This window comes from Diplotaxodon limnothrissa, linkage group LG18, assembly GCF_057381915.1.
Source record: "Diplotaxodon limnothrissa isolate DT_005_m linkage group LG18, D_limnothrissa_male_GT1.1, whole genome shotgun sequence".
NCBI lineage: Eukaryota > Metazoa > Chordata > Actinopteri > Cichliformes > Cichlidae > Diplotaxodon > Diplotaxodon limnothrissa.
This window is the reverse complement of record NC_140613.1, coordinates 38739886-38761006: the sequence shown is the minus strand read 5'-3', so window position 1 is coordinate 38761006 and position 21121 is coordinate 38739886. Positions and strand designations below refer to the sequence as shown.

The 21121-nt window shown below is 41.7% G+C and overlaps 1 protein-coding gene across 2 annotated transcripts; it reads left to right on the top strand.

The window, feature by feature from the left end:
* The first annotated feature begins 1112 nt into the window (after positions 1-1112).
* Positions 1113-19362, top strand: cryz (crystallin, zeta (quinone reductase)). Of its 2 annotated transcripts, none has more exons than XM_085377960.1 (8): positions 1113-1302; positions 6205-6357; positions 6588-6751; positions 7215-7266; positions 13950-14099; positions 14183-14284; positions 18252-18347; positions 18692-19362. In XM_085377960.1, exons 1-8 carry the CDS (start codon positions 1195-1197, stop codon positions 18851-18853), a joined length of 987 nt encoding a protein of 328 aa, XP_085234086.1. In that variant the 5' UTR covers positions 1113-1194; the 3' UTR covers positions 18854-19362. The 2 variants fall into 2 exon arrangements, with proteins under 2 accessions (XP_085234086.1, XP_085234085.1); XM_085377959.1 differs by having other exon boundaries at positions 18252-18374.
* The last annotated feature ends 1759 nt before the right edge of the window (positions 19363-21121 follow it).

The window sequence follows — 21121 nt, the reverse complement described above, 5'->3', positions numbered from 1 at the left end:
AACATTATGAATGAAATGTGCTCTATTTGGAAGCAGCCGCCCCCTTCCCCTTTCAACAAGTTGAGTGAGACTTTAAATCATCAAACAGTAAATTATAAATGTTAAATTGTTATTGATCCCTTTACCCCGAGTCCTAAATTGTATATTTATTTTCTTACTCTTCTTATATATAATGTTTGTTTACTTGCACTGCTGTAACTGGAGCCTCGTCGTCTCGTCTCTCTATATACTGGACTGTATGTAGCGGAGATGACAATAAAGTTTATTTTGACTTCAGCAGCGAGCAGGCGCACCGAGGGCTCTCGCGCTCACTTTTCACGTATAGAATTTCGAAAAAACATCGGTGCAAATTATAAGTCTGTATCATGTCTGGTGTTTTCGTGTTTGTTGGTTTGTTTATATTTTGTTTTATTTTGTGAGTTGGTTATTGGATGCTGCTCCAGCCAGCCAGAGAATCCCCCGCCGCCCCGCCCTCTCCTCCGCACCTCGCAAACGGAGGGCGCCCTTACTCCCAGCAAACGGGCGATGGAAAACCGATCGGTGCCCATAGTCATCGCCAAAATGCGCTGGCTGACGTCGGGGCAGCATGAGTACGAGCAACTTTTTTTTGTTGCCCGTGATGCCGCCCCCACCACGATGCGGCCCTGGGCAACCGCCCAGTATGTTCCTCTGACAGTGCTCCACTTTTACAGTTTCAAATCCGAAAATTTCAGATTTGAAAATGAGCAGAGTAAATTTTCCTGACACACATACAACACAGATGAATGCCACATTAAGAACTGGACTTACTGTGCTGACGTGCACTGAAATTAGTGGAAAGGGATCCAGCTAACAACTGTGATCAGTGTCGAGTATCAGACAGACTTTGCATAATAATTCCAGTGTGATGTGTAAATATTGTGTGGTATTTAAAAAAAAAGTACTGCTAAATGTAACACATAATACTTGTGCAGCTGTGCTGGAGTATCCCACAGAATTACAAAGTAAAAGCCGTGTGCGCTCAGTGTTGGCCTGGACTGCAGATGTAGTCGACGGAGCACTTCCCCAGCCGCACAGGAGAGGGCGACAATACAGAAAACCTTCAACAAATGCCCCAAAACGTAGAAGAAGCAGCGCAATTTGACGCAGTGTGGAAGTCCTGAAGAGTACGACGTCCGAGTTTCAAGGTTGATTTATCTGAGCGCATGTGCGGGCATGTCAGGCAGCAGGTTGATGAGAGCCATTAGAGTGAGTGAGTTCGGAGCTCCGTCAGTCCTCAGACTGCGCTCTGACGTGACTGTCCCTCAGCCCGGGCGCACACAGGTGAGACCCACGCAGCTGGACTACTCCGTGCAAAGGGCACACAGCAGCAGCTGCACGTCACAGTAAAATCACGCGTGATGTTTGAAACACACTCACTGCTAATGCTTATGATCTGCGTATAGAGTTTCATGAAATCATAAACCTGCATTACGGTGTGTTTGATTTTGGTGCTTGGCCTTCTGCATTACTTCTTTATTGTCTGATCATTTCCTGATAACATTTAAATTTACAGCAATTGATTACAGAGCAGTGGGGAGTAGATTTCATCACAGTGGACGTCTTTCTGAATGTGCTGCAACTAAGTTTAAGAATATAATCCACCCACTGACCGTCTTCAATGCCCTGTACCAACACACAGCAGAGCCGCTACCTGAACGCTACTCCAACAGAGGTTGATTATCTTGTTAATAATTTAACCTCACTATGAGTGACTCTGGATACTGTAGCTCCTGTAGGCCTCAAATCAGAAGTACTTGACTCCCTGGTATAATTCTCAAACACGTAGCCTAAAGCAAATAACTCATAAGCTGGAGAGGAAGTGGTGTATCACACATTTAGAAGATCATCATTTAGCCTGGAGAAATAGTTTGCTGCTTTGTAAGAAAGCCCTGCTACTGCTAAGCAGAAGACACCAAACTTGTGTTTTATCTGGCTTCACAAATTTATCTGTTCATGAAGCCAGATAACACACACCAATTAGTTAAACTGCAGGAATGTCTTAAAGACATAAAGACCTGGATGACCTCTAACTTTCTGCTTCTTAATTCAGATAAAACTGAGGTTATTGTACTCGGCCCTGAAAATCTTAGAAATATGGTATCTAACCAGATTCTTACTCTGGATGGCATTACCTTGGCCTCCAGTAACACTGCGCAATAGCTCTAAAAGTAGTAGTAGTCATTCATTATTATCAGGAAGTCCTAAAAACTCCCTGAAAAGCCTTCATTTAATCCAAAATGCTGCAGCAAGAGTCCTGACAGGGACTAGAAAGAGAGAGCAGATTTCTCCTGTGTTGGCTTCCTTTCATTGGCTCCCTGTTAAATCCAGAATTGAATTTAACAATCCTGCTCCTCACATACAAGGTCTTAAATAATCAGGCCCCATCTTATCTTAATGACTTCCAGCTTCCAGTTTGGATTCAGGAGACAGACACTATCTCTACTTTTAAGATTAGGCTTCAAATTTTCCTTTTTGCTAAAGCATATAGTTAGGGCTGGACCAGGTGACCCTGGATCCTCCCTTAGTTATGCTGCAATAGGTGTAGGCTGCTGGGGGATTCCCATGATGCACTGAGTATTTCTTCTTCAGTCACCTTTCTCACTCACTATGGCTGTATCCCAATTCAGGGTCTGCAGCCTTAAAGTACGCAGCCTTAACGATCCACAAGGGCCGCGTACTCAAAGACCGCTAAGGCCAGAAGTGCGAGGCTCGTAAAATGGGACGGTCTAGCCTCCGTCGCGCTGCCCAGGTTGCCTAGCAACCATGATACTAACAGCTGGAAACGTTTCATACAGCTTTGTTTGACAGAAATGAAGGAGAAAATCTTTTGTTTGTTTCTTTCTACATGAGCTTTGATCATTCTCTGTAAGATTAAGCTCAGCTATTGAACGGTGTATATTTTAAAGTAAAGGCTTTAAAACCAAGTTAGTACAAACGTCACTAATGTCACATAACTTCGCCGACATGTTGCCAACAGTAATGTTTTAATGTTCTTCATTATTAAACATTCGCACATAAATAAGTGACATAATATTCAGTACTTACTTAAAGTTTACTCTTCGGGCGCCCCTCATCCGCCGTTTTTTTTCGGCAAAATTATCCACACCCACCGCCGCGCTATGCATTCTGGGATATGTTGGGCCACGAAGTCTACACCGCCACATCCTTAAAATTCAGGAAAATGAAGGACGCATTTGAGGGCCGCATTTCGAGCAGCCTTTGAATTGGGACAGCCTTCGTCGTGTCGCTGTGACGCAATCGGCCTTAAAATGCGGCCTTTAAGGCTTCAGACCCTGAATTGGGATACAGCCATTGTGTTCATAGACCTCTTTGCACTGAATCATACTTGTTATTAATCTTTGGCTGTTCCACAGCATGTCTTCATCCTGTCTTCCTTCTCTCACCCCAACCGATCACAGCAGATGGCCCCGCCCCTCCTTGAGCCTGGTTCTGTTGGAGGTTTTTTCCTGTTAAAAGGGAGTTTTTCCTTCCCACTGTCACCTTGCTCATAGGGGGTCATATGATTGTTGGGTTTTTCTCTGTATGTATGTAGGGTCTACCTTACAATATAAAGCACCTTGAGACGACTGTTGTTGTGATTTGGTGCTGCACAAATAAAATTGAATTGAACTGAATATTTGTGGAAGTCAGATATTAAGAATACTACACTAACATTGAGATGTAAAGCTGCCTCTTTAATCATAGCCAAGTAACCACATGTGAACAATATCCGTGCTACAACTGGAAATGGTGGATCGAGCCAGATATCCATAGTATTGATACCAACGCTGGTATTGGTATCTGATTGATACATTGTAGTATGTAGCCCACTGAATTGTGTTAAATATTAATGAAAAATATGCCTCCTAACTTGAAAGACATGAAAATGTTTGAACCTTTTTGTGTTGACTGTCACGTGTATTTTATTTATACTAGGGATGCACCGATACCGAGTACGAGTACTTGCATTTCAGTACTCACCGATACAGAGTACTTAATAAAAACATGATTTAAATTTGCAGGTAACAGCTTTAGTCCTATAATTTAACAAAAAATAAACAAGGGACTAGTTTGGAATTAAGAACATTTATTTAAAATGAAAAGCATGTTGTATGTAACATATTAAAGAATAAATAATTATAAAAAAACAAAATTTAATTTTACATTTGTTCGTCTGTTTCTCTGTTTAGAAGTTTCACTAGCACAGTCACAGCTGGGATGACATCAGAGGATAGTGCGTCGTAGCTGCTCACTTTTTTAGTTAAACTCTTTGTACTCGTTGTTGTGTTGGGATTTTAGGTGCTTGATTAAATTGCTTGTGTTAAATGCGCTACCTTTAGAGCCTCCTCTGGACAATTTCGCTGAGCACAATTTGCAGTCCACCTTTGTTTTCGCATCTTCGTTCACTTTGAAATAGCTCCACTCAGCTGATATGTCTCGCCTCGCTTTCTCCCCGCTCTGAGCTGCAGCCGGGGTGGGCACTCGGGGCCTGGGGGCGGGCACTCGGCGCCTGTGATTAACCCCTTACATGCCGCTCAAACATAGACAGGTCTCAGACCGTGGTATCGGTCCTCGGTATCGGGGGACTTTTAACGAGTACGAGTACTTTAGAAAATGTGGTATCGAGGCCGATACTGGTATCGGTATCGGTGCATCCCTAATTTATATCCTACAGCACATTTAAATAACAGGTTCACCCAAGTGTTTTAGACACCATTACATTTACATTCCAGGTCTTCAAAAACAAAGTTTCAAAACACATGAAAAACTAAAACTGAGACACTTTGTCTCAAAACTCATGATACCCTGCTCTCCACTACATCCTTTTTTCAGTAAAAAGTATAAGTATTTGTAAAGTGGCACTGATACTTGGCATCAGATTAATACCAGATTCTGCAGTGTCGCAGAGCACTAGCTGCAAGCATAATAGAACAGAAAGGTATGACCATTAGGGAAGGGTGGAAAAGGAACGTGTACCAACAATGACCTGACAGCACTGCTACAGAACAAGTGCAAATTCATCTCCTGCTTCCTTTCAGTTAATAAAGCCCATAAAGTCATTTTTTAAATTGACTGTTGACAAAACAAATATACTTGCCTTTTTCTGAATGATGTTAATATTGAATTCTACATGTGAATGTAGAAGTCAAATCTAATTTAATTATTAGCAAACAGTAGTACAAGTAACACTTGTTCTGATGACAGATCCTGGATAGACTTCTGCACTGGTTATCCAGTTCTCAAAGAAATGTACTGAATCACACAGGAATAAATTGGCACTGAATGAGTGTTAAATTGTCAGTGCGCCCCAGGGCAGATGTGGCTACAATGTAGCTTGCTATCGCCAGTGTGTGAATGTGTGTGTGAATGGGTGGATGACTGAATGTAGTGTAAAGCGCTTTGGGGTCCTATGGACTAGAAAAGCGCTATACAAATGCAGGCCATTTACCATTTAAATGTCTGTACAGTACTATCAAAGTGGCAAAAGGGTAAACCCCCACTTGCGTCAGAACATGCATCAAGTGTCATTGCAATTACATTTTTTTTACTTGAAATAAAAAAGCTGTGAACATGTTTTAAAGTCAGAAATCTGATTTTGTTATAGTCAATAGCAAATAAATCAAGGGTAAAATCTGAGAAATGTATCCAGTAGTTGAAGTTTTGTAGTCAAGCAGCTGTTTCTTAAGCTTGAAATGACGGTCAAATTGAAACATTTAGAAATTTTAAAGATTGAAGTAGCTAAGATTAGAATTAATGGCCCGAGGTGGACAAACTTTTGTTGTTTAAATGGAAAATGGATTGGTTCTTATATGGCGCTTTTCTGAGCACTCTACACAACTTGTGCATTCACCCAAGCACATTTTTTTGTGCTTGTATGAATGCTTTCTAACTAACATTCACACATACTCATATGGATGCAATTTGGGGTTAGTATCTTGCCCAAAGATATTTGGCATGCAGACTAGGGAAACCAGGAATTGAACCATCAACCTTCCGATCAGTAGATGACCTGCTCTACCGCTTGAGCTACAGCCACCCCGAAACAGCCAGTGTTTTTAACCTGTGATTATTATTCAAGTTCAAGTGATTTAAATGAAATATTTGAGTAATAGTGTTTAAAATCTCCTAATCTCTCAGCCCACATGGCATAGTCCATCTGAAGTCTCTCTCTCTCTCATATAGGTGTTGATCCGTGTCCATGCCTGTGGAGTGAACCCTGTGGAAACTTACATCCGAGCTGGGACGTATGCAAGGAAACCCACCCTGCCTTACACACCTGGCTCTGATGTAGCAGGAGTGGTGGAATCAGTTGGAGAAGGAGTGACTGCAGTGAAGGTTAGAGTACAGACGACTGTATGGATGTGATAGCAGCTACATGTCAGTGCAGTTATATAATCATGTGGGATCAGTCCTCCATCTTCTGCTTAGCATCACTTAAAACTTGTGTAAATCCAAGTTCAAGTTCATCCTGTAGAAAATACACAGAGACAATGTGAGAAGGAACTCTTAAATAAGGAGATACAGGAGGTGTGCACAGTGTGTGAACATGTGTGTGTGTTTTCCAGGCAGGGGATCGTGTGTTCACCACAGCTACAGAGACTGGAGGCTATGCAGAGTACACTGTAGCAGCTGGCGACTCTGTTTACAAGCTGCCTGATGCTTTAGACTTCACACAGGGAGCAGCCATCGGGATCCCGTACTTCACCGCCTACAGAGCTCTGATCCACAAGTAAGACACACCTGTTCTAATCAGGGTGAGCTGTAGCAGGATTCCACCATCTGCAGATCTTAAAGAGCAAAGCAATGAAATTCAATATAATATTCAATTTAATATTTCTAATTCAAATTACAAGGTCCAGTAAAAATCTTTTAGTGGGCTTATATAACAATAGAAAGTGCTGAAAAAATAATGTCAGCTAAAATATATTATAACAACAAGAAATACATGTATCTCTTCCTGCATATGACCAAGTCTACACAGCTGCGTGGTACTTATACTGCCCTCTGGTGGTCAAAACCTTGATCTTCTTCCTTCCACACTGACAAGTCCAGATATATGCATATCCCAACTCTGAACATACATCATGTTACAAAGGAAAGATCAATGTTTTTAATAGAGGGGGTGGTTAATTAGTAATGCAGCACCATACTGTTAACTTTCACCTTCTCTGTGGGTTTTTTGTGTTGTGCAGAGCGCACGCCAAGGCTGGAGAGACCGTTCTTATCCATGGAGCCAGTGGAGGGGTGAGACTCTTCTTCAGCTCTAGGAGATATAGCTCCAATTTCTAACAAGTCATCATTAGGCTGCCCTAGATCCCTAAAATATCCTGCAAGGATGCCAAAGTATAGTGACACCAATCCGATACATCTAAACATATTTTAGGAGCAGCTGTTGTATTAATCTGTTTTTAAAGCCCGAAAAAGATTTTGAACACTTGCAGTGCTTTCCTGATCTGTAGGTCACGCTAAAACTTGTTTTGCCTTTCTTTCCCTTCAAAAGTTGAAGTGTTATGTGTGTGAGTGGGTTAAGGGAGAGTATGATGGAGAATACAGTGGAACCCCGACTTACGAAATTCATTTGTTCCCGAGGGTCTTTCGTAAGTCGAAGATTTTCGTAAGTCGAAGCACCCATCGCGCCTTTTGAGTGAGGCGATGCTGAACGATAGACTATAGACTAATTGCTAACTAGAACAACAATACGTCGTTCAAGTGGAACAGCGAAGCGCAATTACGAAAGCCAAGGGGTTGTCACATGATTCGGAAGGCATTCTGGGCATTCTGGGCTCGGCCAATCAGAGCCAGCGGATTTCGTAAAATGGGCATTTTGCCGTAACACGGGCAGAAATATTGGCGTTCAGTGCCTTCGTAACTTGAATTTTTCGTTTAACAGGGTATTCGTAAGTCGGGGTTCCACTGTATTACAAAGTTTGTCCTCGAGTCTAAATACTTCATTATGCATTATGAAAAATATTACAATATTGCACACAAAATACTAAAGGAATGAGCAAAATGTGTAGAAGGAAGAAAAGTAGTCCTGATACTGATCCCTGTGGGACCCCATATTTGATAGTTATACTTTGAGATTTTTACCATTTACACACACATATTGCTCCCTTTTCTTTAATTTAATTTGATTACAAATATCATTCACACCTAATGTAAGGGAGCTTGACTTCTGTTTTTATCTCTTGGTGTAAAAAGAAAGAGTTTTAAAAAATGGCTTTTGTTTATAAGTGACACACTGAAGAGGGCTAATAGTTATGGATAGATTTTCTTTTCTTGAGATAAAATATTTAATAAAACTGTTGGTAATATTTTCATGATGTGGAACATTTCTGGCATTTTACTCGACCCTGGTGTCATTGAGCATATTTGTAAGATGTGTGCTATACCTTCAAATCATACTGCCTGAAGGAAGCATGTACAGTAGGATGCAAAAGTTTGGGCAACCTTGTTAATAGTCATTATTCTCCTGTATAAATCGTTGGTTGTTACGATAAAAAAATTTCAGTTAAATATATCATATAGGAGACACACTCAGTGATATTTCAGAAGTGAAACGAAGTTTATTGGATTTACAGAAAGTGTGCAATAATTGTTTAAACAAAATCAGGCAGGTGCATTAATTTGGGGTCCACAAAAAAAGAAATGAAATCAATATTTAGTAGATCTGCCTTTTGCAGAAATTACAGCCTCGAAATGCTTCCTGTAGGTTCCAATGAGAGTCTGGATTGTGGTTGAAGGTATTTTGGACCATTCCTCTTTACAAAACATCTCTAGTTCATTCAGGTTTGATGGCTTCCGAGCATGGACAGCTCTTTAACTCACACCACAGATTTTCAATAATATTCAGGTCTGGGCTGAGATGGCCATTCCACAACGTTGTACTTGTTCCTCTGCATGAATGCCTTAGTGGATTTTGAGCAGTGTTTCGGGTCGTTGTCTTGTTGAAAGATCCAGCCCCGGCACAGTTTCAGCTTTGTCACTGATTCCTGGACATTGGTCTCCAGAATCTGCTGATACTGAGTGGAATCCATGTGTCCCTCAACTTTGACAAGATTCCCAGTCCCTGCACTGGCCACACAGCCCCACGGCATGATGAAACCACCACCATATTTCACTGTAGGTAGCAGGTGTTTTTCTTGGAATGCTGTGTTCTTTTTCCTCCATGCATAACGCCTCTTGTTATGCCCAAATAACTCAACTTTAGTTTCATCAGTCCACAGCACCTTATTCCGAATGAAGCTGGCTTGTCCAAATGTGCTTTAGCAAACCTCAAGCGTCTCTGTTTGTGCTGTGGGCGGAGAAAAGGCTTCCTCTGCATCACTCTCGCATACAGCATCTCCTTGTGTAAAGTGCACCGAATGGTTGAACGATGCACAGTGACTCCATCTGCTGCAAGATGATGTTGTAGGTCTTTGGTGCTGGTCTGTGGGTTGACTCTGACTGTTCTCACCATTCGTCGCTTCTGTCCATCCGAGATTTTTCTTGGTCTGCCACTTTGAGCCTTAACTTGAACTGAGCCTGTGGTCTATCATTTTCTCAATATGTTCCTACCTGTGGAAACAGATGGCTTAAATTTCTGAGACAGCTTTCTGTATCCTTCCCCTAAACCATGATGGTGAACAATCTTTGTCTTCGGGTCATTTGAGAGTTGTTTTGAGACCCCCATGTTGCTACTCTTCAGAGAAAATTAAAAGAGGAGGGAAACTTACAAGTGACCCCTTTAAATACTCTTACTCATTATTGGATTCACTTGTGTATGTAGGTCAGGGGTCACTGAGCTTACCAGGCCAATTTGAGTTCCAATAATTTGTTCTAAAGGTTTTGGAATCAATAAAATGACAACAGTGACCCAAATTATGCACCTGCCTGATTGTGTTTAAACAATTATTGCACACTTTCTGTAAATCCAATAAACTTAGTTTCACTTCTCGAGTATCATTGTGTGTGTCTCCTATATGATATATTTAACTCACATTTTTTATTGTAACAACCAACGATTTATATAGCAAAATAATGACTATTAACAAGGTTGCTCAAACTTTTGCATCCCACTGTATAATCTAAACAGAACTGGTCCTATCACAGAACCTTGTGGAACTCCATAATTAACTTTATTGTGGGAAAAGGATTCTCCATTTATATAAACAAATCGGAGTCTATTATATAGATATGATTCAAACCACTGCAGTATCTGATGTGTAAAAGATTTAAGACCATATTAGTAAACCTCCTGTCTAATAATCTTGAAATCTAAAACCTAAGGATAAGGTAAAATACATAAATTCAGTACCTTATATATAGTATCTTGATTTAATGTACTTACTCTTATGGTAAAATTATGTTGTTTGACCTTTTCTGGCCTGATTGTGTATGTCACTGCTGTATAACTAACATGAAAACAACTAACCAGGGTAACTTTTTCCCCAGTTTTTTACACTTGTTTTTAATACAAGATTGTGTTAGTTTATGAACTAAAGAGATGCAGTTTTCTAGAACAAATTGTCTTTAATCAAATAATATAAACAGAAATGGAGTAAATAAATACAGTGGGGCAAAAAAGTATTTAGTCGGCCACCGATTGTGCAAGTTCCCCCACCTAAAATGATGACAGAGGTCAGTAATTTGCACCAGAGGTACACTTCAACTGTGAGAGACAGAATGTGAAAAAAAAATCCATGAATCCACATGGTAGGATTTGTAAAGAATTTATTCGTAAATCAGGGTGGAAAATAAGTATTTGGTCAATAACAAAAATACAACTCGATACTTTGTAACATAACCTTTGTTGGCAATAACAGAGGTCAAACGTTTACTATAGGTCTTTTCCAGGTTTGCACACACAGTAGCTGGTATTTTGGCCCATTCCTCCATGCAGATCTTCTCGAGAGCAGTGATGTTTTGGGGCTGTTGCCGAGGAACACGGACTTTCAACTCCCGCCACAGATTTTCTATGGGGTTGAGGTCTGGAGACTGGCTAGGCCACTCCAGGACTTTCAAATGCTTCTTACGGAGCCACTCCTTTGTTGCCCGGGCGGTGTGTTTTGGATCATTGTCATGTTGGAAGACCCAGCCTCGTTTCATCTTCAAAGTTCTCACTGATGGAAGGAGGTTTTGGCTCAAAATCTCACGATACATGGCCCCATTCATTCTGTCCTTAACACGGATCAGTCGTCCTGTCCCCTTGGCAGAAAAACAGCCCCATAGCATGATGTTTCCACCCCCATGCTTCACAGTAGGTATGGTGTTCTTGGGATGCAACTCAGTATTCTTCTTCCTCCAAACACGCCGAGTTGAGTTTATACCAAAAAGTTCTACTTTGGTCTCATCTGACCACATGACATTCTCCCAATCCTCTGCTGTATCATCCATGTGCTCTCTGGCAAACTTCAGACGGGCCTGGACATGCACTGGCTTCAGCAGCGGAACACGTCTGGCACTGCGGGATTTGATTCCCTGCCGTTGTAGTGTGTTACTGATGGTGACCTTTGTTACTTTGGTCCCAGCTCTCTGCAGGTCATTCACCAGGTCCCCCCGTGTGGTTCTGGGATCTTTGCTCACCGTTCTCATGATCATTTTGACCCCACGGGATGAGATCTTGCGTGGAGCCCCAGATCGAGGGAGATTATCAGTGGTCTTGTATGTCTTCCATTTTCTGATGATTGCTCCCACAGTTGATTTTTTCACACCAAGCTGCTTGCCTATTGTAGATTCACTCTTCCCAGTCTGGTGCAGGTCTACAATACTTTTCCTGGTGTCCTTCGAAAGCTCTTTGGTCTTGGCCATGGCGGAGTTTGGAGTCTGACTGTTTGAGGCTGTGGACAGGTGTCTTTTATACAGATGATGAGTTCAAACAGGTGCCATTCATACAGGTAACGAGTGGGGCACAGAAAAGCTTCTTACAGAAGACGTTACAGGTCTGTGGAAGCCAGAGATTTTCCTTGTTTGAGGTGACCAAATACTTATTTTCCACCCTGATTTCCGAATAAATTCTTTACAAATCCTACCATGTGAATTCATGGATTTTTTTTTCACATTCTGTCTCTCACAGTTGAAGTGTACCTCTGGTGCAAATTACTGACCTCTGTCATCATTTTAGGTGGGGGAACTTGCACAATCGGTGGCTGACTAAATACTTTTTTGCCCCACTGTAAATGTGGGGCTTTTTGACTTTTTTACTGTTACATAAATATAGTGGCTTGCAAAAGTATTCGGCCCCTTGAACTTTTCCACATTTTGTCACATTACAGCCACAAACATGAATCAATTTTATTGGAATTCCACGTGAAAGACCAACACAAAGTGGTGCACACGTGAGAAGTGGAACGAAAATCATACATGATTCCAAACATTTTTTACAAATAAATAACTGAAAAGTGGGGTGTGCGTAATTATTCAGCCCCCTGAGTCAATGCTTTGTAGAACCACCTTTTGCTGCAATTCCAGCTGCCAGTCTTTTAGGGTTTGTCTCTACCAGCTTTGCACATCTAGAGACTGAAATCCTTGCTCAGTCTTCTTTGCAAAACAGCTCCAGCTCAGTCAGATTAGATGGACAGCGTTTGTGAACAGCAGTTTCAGATCTTGCCACAGATTCTCGATTGGATTTAGACACCAGACAGGTCAGAGATAAAGTTATTGAGAAATTTAAAGCAGGCTTAGGCTACAAAAAGATTTCACAAGCCTTGAACATCCCACGGAGCACTGTTCAAGCGATCATTCAGAAATGGAAGGAGTATGGCACAACTGTAAACCTACCAAGACAAGGCCGTCCACCTAAACTCACAGGCCGAACAAGGAGAGCACTGAGAGGCCCATGGGGACTCTGGACGAGCTGCAGAGATCTACAGCTCAGGTGGGGGAATCTGTCCACAGGACAACTATTAGTCGTGCACTGCACAAAGTTGGCCTTTATGGAAGAGCGGCAAGAAGAAAGCCATTGTTAACAGGAAACCATAAGAAGTCCCGTTTGCAGTTTGCCACAAGCCATGTGGGGGACACAGCAAACATGTGGAAGAAGCTGCTCTGGTCAGATGAGACCAAAATGGAACTTTTTGGCCAAAATGCAAAACGCTATGTGTGGCGGAAAACTAACAGAACACATCACTCTGAACACACCATCCCCACTGTCAAATATGGTGGTGGCAGCATCATGCTCTGGGGGTGCTTCTCTTCAGCAGGGACAGGGAAGCTGGTCAGAGTTGATGGGAAGATGGATGGAGCCAAATACAGGGCAACCTTGGAAGAAAACCTCTTGGAGTCTGCAAAAGACTTGAGACCGGGGCGGAGGTTCACCTTCCAGCAGGACAACGACCCTAAACATAAAGCCAGGGCAACAATGGAATGGTTTAAAACAAAACATATCCATGTGTTAGAATGGCCCAGTCAAAGTCCAGATCTAAATCCAATCCAGAATCTGTGGCAAGATCTGAAACTGCTGTTCACAAACGCTGTCCATCTAATCTGACTGAGCTGGAGCTGTTTAGCAAAGAAGAATGAGCAAAGATTTCAGTCTCTAGATGTGCAAAGCTGGTAGAGACAGACCCTAAAAGACTGGCAGCTGGAATCGCAGCAAAAGGTGGTTCTACAAAGTATTGACTCAGGGGGCTGAATAATTACCCACACCCCACTTTGCAGTTATTTATTTGTAAAAAATGTTTGGAATCATGTATGATTTTCGTTCCACTTCTCACGTGTGCACCACTTTGTGTTGGTCTTTCACGTGGAATTCCAATAAAATTGATTCATGTTTGTGGCTGTAATGTGACAAAATGTGGAAAAGTTCAAGGGGCCGAATACTTTTGCAAGCCACTGTATATTCTTGCATTACTTGTACTACCGTGGCTCATCAGCTTTAAATAAAAGTGACTAGAAATGTGTGCTAAAATGAAATTTAGCTACAATCAAATACTTTCTTCATCCTATAGGTGGGCATTGCAGCCTGTCAGTTGTCCCGTGCTCTGGGTCTTCAGGTTTTTGGGACAGCAGGGACACCAGAGGGGATGAAGTTGGTCCTTAACAATGGAGCTCACCTGGCCTTTAATCACAGACAAGAAGAATACACAGACAAAATCACGGTATTCACTCACATAGAAGTCAAGTGGCAGGAAAAACTCGTTCTGACCTTCTGAAAAATGCTCTGTGTGTTTATGTATTCCAGGAAGCCACAAAGGGCCGAGGTGTAGATGTGATAGTGGAGATGCTGTCAAATGTCAACCTCAGTAAGGACCTCCAGATGCTGGCCTATGGAGGGCGAGTGATGGTAGGACTACAGTTTTTCTTTTTTTTTTATATAGTATAGTCGTGGGATCTTTTACTGGTTTATCAGTTTACTACTCCTCAGAAATGTGTTGTTAACAATCCAGCTGTGGTGGACTAATAATAATTATAGTACAATATTAAAAACAGGACAGCTATAAGGAAACACTCACTTCACTCCACACAGGGAGTAGTCAGCTGTTGTTGACATATCAGGGTGTGATAAATACATCAGAGGGTTCCCCAGGCTGAAATGTCCTCTAGCAACAATCAACTACAAAGCAAGAGGTGAGAAGCAAATAACAGACAAAGCAAAATCTGTCCTATTTTTGACCTGAGTTGCTCACGTTCTGTTTCACTTAAGGAAGCCTCCCTCTGTACAGCCCGTGCTGCTTGTAACTGAACCGGTTGTAGGTTGTCAATGTAAAGTTGTTGATGCACCTCTATTACATCATTAACTGTACAAATGTCCATACCAACATAAGAAAAGCTGTCATGTTCTTCACGGCCCACAAGGAAGGTAGATTTCAGTACAGGAATGATATGAGTTGCAAAGTGACTTGAACCAGCCCAAAGGAAATCATCAACGTGACATGCAAGCACTCCTGTAACCTCAGATTGTTCATTCTGCCAATAGAACACTGCAGGATCAACCTGTGATATTTTACCACCAGTTTTGAGCATAATGTCTTTGACCTTATTGTACCAATAAAGTGAAGCATCTGCAAGTCCATAAACACACTTTTTCAGTTTCCATAGAACATTGTCCTTGCCAGCTTCAGGTGGGGGACGAAGATAGATGTCTCTTGACAGTTCCATTCCCTGCAAGAAGGCAGATTTAATGTCCATTGAATTTACTCTCCACTTGTTTTGACATATCACAGCTAGCACCAGTCTGAGGGACTCAGACGCACATGTTGGAGAGTCTTTCTGTAGTTCTTTAGTATTTGCCTCTTCAAACCCCCGTGCCACAAGTCGAGCCTTTGGGACAACACCATTAGTAGTTTCTTTGAGTGTACAGACCCATCTAGTAGACACACATTTTTGACCCAGGTCTTTCACTTCATCAAACACACCATTACTTTGCCAGCTCTCAATCTCCTGCTGCTTAGCAGAATCAAAGGAAATATCTTTTGTTATGAGTACATCTGCATCTCTGTTTTCAGCTTCAGTGCAAAGACCATCAACAAGTGACATGTCTACAGCTTTCTTTTCACCTTCACTACCATCATGCTCAAGATATTGCACATTGTACCAGTTTTTGTATTGCCCTTTTGCTTTTCCCGCTCTGCCTAGCACTCTGGCTGTGTGTTGAACACCGTTGTCTCTGTTGGTAAAAGCAATCAGCTGTCCTGATCTTAACTTTACATTTGCAGAGACGTGATCAGTGGGTGTAGAGGGCTCATTTGCAGTTTGTGTGACAGACATGTTTTCTGTAGTGTTGGTTTCTCTGTCAATAGTGATGTCTTCTTCCTCACTAATACTCTGTTCACCATCGGGTGTGTCAGTGTCATCATTTTCAACTGCGTCTTTGTTGTCATCATCAGTAGTACTGTGTGGTATTTGTTTATGTCCAGTCTGTGAATCCACTTTAGTCAATCTTGACTGGTGTACTCTTACAAGAGTCCCCCCATGTCTTACAAATACAACAGTTCCATCCTGCCCAATAACTACACCTGGACCCTTCCACTCTGTACAGTCGACTCATTTGTAGTATACTTTATCTCCTGCCTCATATTTGTCATCTGTAGGCCTAAGTTGTTTGCGTAGTGCTCTCCTGATCCTTTCTGAACACTCTGCCTCAGTAAATGCTTTCCTGGAAGCATGTAATCCTGAGATATGTTCAGCTACTCTTGCACTTACAGTTGTGCCCTCTAAGGCAGGTGGCTTATCCATCAACACAGAAGGAAGGTTGGGGTTTTGGCCAAACACAAGTTGATGTGGACTATAACCATGTACATTAAGCATACTGTTTTTGGCCATAAGGGCCCAGTCTAGCGCAGTGTGCCAGTCACATCCTCGTTCCTTTTTTACCTTCAGGAGGATTTCTGTAAGTGTCATGTTATGTCTCTCCAGTAGTCCGTTGCTCCAGGGACTATACCCCGCCGTTGTTTTTACCTCAATGTTGAAGTTTTCAGCCATGTCCCGAATGTCTGTGTTGTTGAACTCTCCGCCGTTGTCTGTGTAGAGCCGTCTGGGGGCACCGTGAATGCTTATCCAGGTGTGAATGAAGGAGTTGACGATCTCTGCAGCTTTCTTTGTCTTTACTGTACTATGTAACTATCTAGCCACTTCTGACCACAAACTGTACGTGTACATGCAGTATCAATAATGGCTGACCCCAGTGCCTCAGTCAGGAAGATTTCAGAGTCTGTCATTGAGGCTTTAGTGTACAAAGTAATGTTACACTCCTCCACTTTCCCATCTTCAGTTAGCTTTACTTGGTCACCATTACGATGAGGACAGTCTTTCGCCCAGTGGTAAGTGCTCTGACAAATAGCACATCTTGTTCGCTTGCCAAACTTGTCAACTGGGTTGGTACCTTGTAGTGGTTGTCGCTGTCCACTCCATGACGAAGTACCGTTGTTTCGTTTGTATTTGGGACCTTTTTGTTCCGTAAGGAAAACTGCATCTTGGTTCAGTTGAATTCCGCTGAAAACTCCGGTTACTTTCCCTCCGAAAATCCGTTTCAGTGCAGACTTCATAGACGCAAATGTTAAGTCCGTGCACGCTGTCAGTGCAAGCTGTCGACTTTTCTCATCAAGACAAGCTGTATCTAGAAGCTTAAATGCTAGCACAGCGTCAGGCAGCGTCATGTTGTACTTTTTCATCCGGTTATAACGCTGTTCAAAGTCTATAATGTAGTCTGCCATGGACACGCTGTGGTTCTTTGCAATGGAGTCAAAACACGAGTAGGCTTCATAAGCGCGGTCTTTCTCTTCTCTCTGAAACACCGCGTCAAGTTTTGCAAGTAGTATTTCCATACCGTCATCTTTGTCCAAATCTTCCGCGGGTATCTCCATGGCCGTTTCTCTGGCTCTTCCCTCGAGCCCCAGCGCCACCGCGAGTGCCTGTTTCTTTTTATCCAGCTCCGTAACTCGTCTCCAGATATTGACTTCATTCTTCCAGCATTCGTATGGCCTGGCTTCATCAAACTTTGGTGGTACTTTGTAATTGGAAACCATCCTCTGCTACCAATGTTAACTCAAAAGACACGACGTCGTACTCTCATTCACAGCGCTTTATTCGTTCCGCCATTTTTCATACGGACCACAACAACAACACTTCGCGGGCAACAGTACTCTCGCGATAAAACAGAAAATAACAAGTTAACATTTCTTACCTTGGCCATGTCTCTGAGTATTGCACACCTTGTGCTTTTGGGCACTCCAGTGATGTTGCAGCTCTGAAATATGGCCAAACTGGTGGCAAGTGGCATCTTGGCAGCTGCACGCTTGACTTTTCTCAGTTCATGGGCAGTTATTTTGCGCCTTGGTTTTTCCACACGCTTCTTGCGACCCTGTTGACTATTTTGAATGAAACGCTTGATTGTTCGATGATCACGCTTCAGAAGCTTTGCAATTTTGAGACTGCTGCATCCCTCTGCAAGATATCTCACTATTTTTGACTTTTCTGAGCCTGTCAAGTCCTTCTTTTGACCCATTTTGCCAAAGGAAAGGACGTTGCCTAATAATTATGCACACCTGATATAGGGTGTTGATGTCATTAGACCACACCCCTTCTCATTACAGAGATGCACATCACCTAATATGCTTAATTGGTAGTAGGCTTTCAAGCCTATACAGCTTGGAGTAAGACAACATGCATGAAGAGGATGATGTGGACAAAATACTCATTTGCCTAATAATTCTGCACTCCCTGTATCTACCAGAAATGTTCTGATATACAGTTATATACAGTAGTTTACAAACACTCATTAATCATACCTCTACTTTGCTCTTTTTCTTTAGGTTGTTGGCTCCAGAGGATCTATAGAGATCAATCCCAGAGACACCATGATTAAAGAGAGCAGCATAGTGGGAGTGGCCCTTTTCTTTGCAACACCGGTACAAAATAACAGCATCACAAAATTTGTCAGTAATCTAATTTTTTTTAAATTTCATTTTAAAATTTTGTTTTTAATTCAGTTAAGCCTATTTTCCAGAGTAGGTTTGATTGTTATTATTTGAAAATGTTTAGTTTGTTAAGGTTAGTGTTCCGTGCTATTATTGTTATTATTTTTTATTTTATTTAGTTTTCCAAGTAAGCAAAATCATGCACATTGGTAATGCTACTGCCAAAACCTTTGGCTATGACTCCATACATGATACATGATAAATATGTACAGAATTCTTATTCCGTGCCCCACTTGGTGATTTGGACATCTTTCTTCTCCCCCTGCTCCTCTCAGGAGGAGTTGAAGGAGTGTGGAGCTCTACTGTATGCAGGGATGGAAGCTGGTTGGTTGCGTCCGGTCGTCGGTTCCCAGTATCCGCTTGAAAAAGCTGCCCAGGCCCACCATGATATCATTGAGTCTCCCGGGGCTGCTGGGAAGATGGTCCTGACTATGTGACGACCATGTAATGGGTCACAGGTCACCTTTACAGTTTTTACAGTTCAGGCTGTTTTTAAATGGGTGATACTTTAATAAAAATTTTCAGGAACAGTTAATGTTGTTGTTTGTTGCTTCTATGGCAAAAATCAGTTTGCTAGATCACAGAAAATAATGCAGAAAATCCTTAGGCTGGATTTGTTTTTACTGTACCATCATGGTGCGATTTACCAATTGGATGAAACCTTACTGTAGTGAAGTTATTTCTTTAGTTCGTGTTAATATACTTTTGTATTTCTAAAGCTGAATTTAATAGTTTTTTTTTTCCAGAATGATCAGAGTGTTTTTGCAGATCTCTTCATAAGGTCTGTTGTCACTGATTTTAGGTTTAGTTCTTGTGTAATTTGGCATATCTCACTCTTTTCTTCTTGTTACCCTTCCTTATGAAGGGCATCTTGACAGCCAGCCTTCGCCTGAGAGCATTTGTGATGAGGCTTCATTAAACAGTAGATGAATAAACTGAAGGACTCCATGCATATATCATGTCCTGTGTCACGTCTATTCTGGTGTCTTTCACCCTTTTACTTAAGGACATGACTGCTCATCTGCTGTAGATAGTTTTGTTTTTTTTAAGCCTCCCACTTTTCTTTTGTCCTTCACTTGTTCAGTTTCCTCACATTGTTTTAAGAACACACTACACACTGTGTCAAAATATGGGTTCAAGGTTCTTTATTATTTGTCACATGCATAGTTATACAAGTATAACACACAGTGAAATGTAGCCTGACACGCTCCTCGACATGTGCAAAAATTGGGGGGGGGGGGTGTATAGAGGAAGAACATTATATATATATATGTATATATATATATATATATATATATATATATATATATATATAGTATATACACTGGGTGAATGTGCAGTAGTAGCAGCAAGCAGGTGAATTCTGTACATTTATATGAATAGATATCTGACTATTTTACAGGATAGACAATATAAACATATTTAAAATTAAAGGAATTGAAATGTACATTGTGCCTTGGTTTAGTGTCTGGAAGAGAGTCCTGTCTCAGTCAGTTATAGATGATGTGAGAGGGCGGGTGTGTGTGTTTAGGGCACGGATGGCTTGGGGATAGAAGCTCCTCTTGAGTCTCTCTGTCCTTGCCCGGAAGATGCGGAACCTTCTACCAGATTGCAGGTTTTGTCATCTACGGTTCATAACATCATCATAAGATAGACAGAAAATCTGGAGAAATCTCTGTGTGCAAGGGATAAGGCCAAAAATAAGTATTGTATATCTGTAATGTTTGGGCCCCTTGGTAAAATTACATGAAAAGCATGCATGATTCTGTCCTACCCTCAGGAACACTTCCTGAAATCATTGTCTGTGAACACAGTTCACCGTGCCTTCCACAAATGCAGATTAAAGCTCTGTTGTGCAAAAAGAAGCCATCCACCAAAAAAGCCACTGCCTTCTCTGGATTTAAGATAGCCTGTGACAAAGTGGAAAACACTTCTTTTTTAAGCCCTCAGTTCAAAAGCCTGAATCTCTAATGCCTACAGAACCGACAGCTTGCTCATCTGGAAAGGCACTATCAGTGCTGGAAGGTATAAGCATGTTGATGGGTTTGTCTAGCATAAACCTATTTGCTGGAACGTTCAAGACAATTCTACTACACAGCAAAGCAAGACACAAGTTGCCAAAGTTCTTTGTGTTACTCGTGCATGAGGGAGAGAACTGGACGAGCGCCGTTCCTTCACTTGACCCCAGTTGCTCTCGTCTGCTCCCTCGTAACACTGCTCTTTATTGAGGTTACATGAATATGCGTAGGTTCATTACCATATGACATCTTACATCTTACATTTGTTTACATACATGTAAACAAAGAGTACCAGTCTGTGCATAGTGTAGGTGTGTTTGCCTGGAAGTCCAGCAGTTCATCTACACAAAAGGGACTTATACTAAAACAGATATAGAGTAGGTTTCCTATAGTATAAATCAGTAAGAGAAGGTATGACCTCTCTCATGACCTTAAGATGTGTGTGCATGCCAGAGTGCTGTGGAAGGCACACAGAGTCTTTGCAGACTGCTAAGGATCAGACATCCTGTAATTATGACCAACACCAACATATGCATGCAGATGACATCTTTTTAATGTTATTACACCCCGGCCTAGGCAACCGGGGTGCAACGTAGAAAAAACAGAAATAAGGAAAATAAAACCACGAAGGCTCTCCACCAAAATCCCGAAACGAAAATATCCCATAACGAAAGTATTGACAAACCC

What these genes read in the sequence shown, in the direction of transcription:
- cryz (XM_085377959.1), top strand. Translation starts at nt 1,195, where the DNA reads ATGTCAGGCAGCAGGTTGATGAGAGCCATTAGAGTGAGTGAGTTCGGA. An exon ending in AAGGAGTGACTGCAGTGAAG is followed by an intron (nt 6,358 to 6,587) that starts GTTAGAGTACAG and finishes TGTGTTTTCCAG; the next exon opens with GCAGGGGATCGTGTGTTCAC. An exon ending in CCTATGGAGGGCGAGTGATG is followed by an intron (nt 14,285 to 18,251) that starts GTAGGACTACAG and finishes CTTTTTCTTTAG; the next exon opens with GTTGTTGGCTCCAGAGGATC.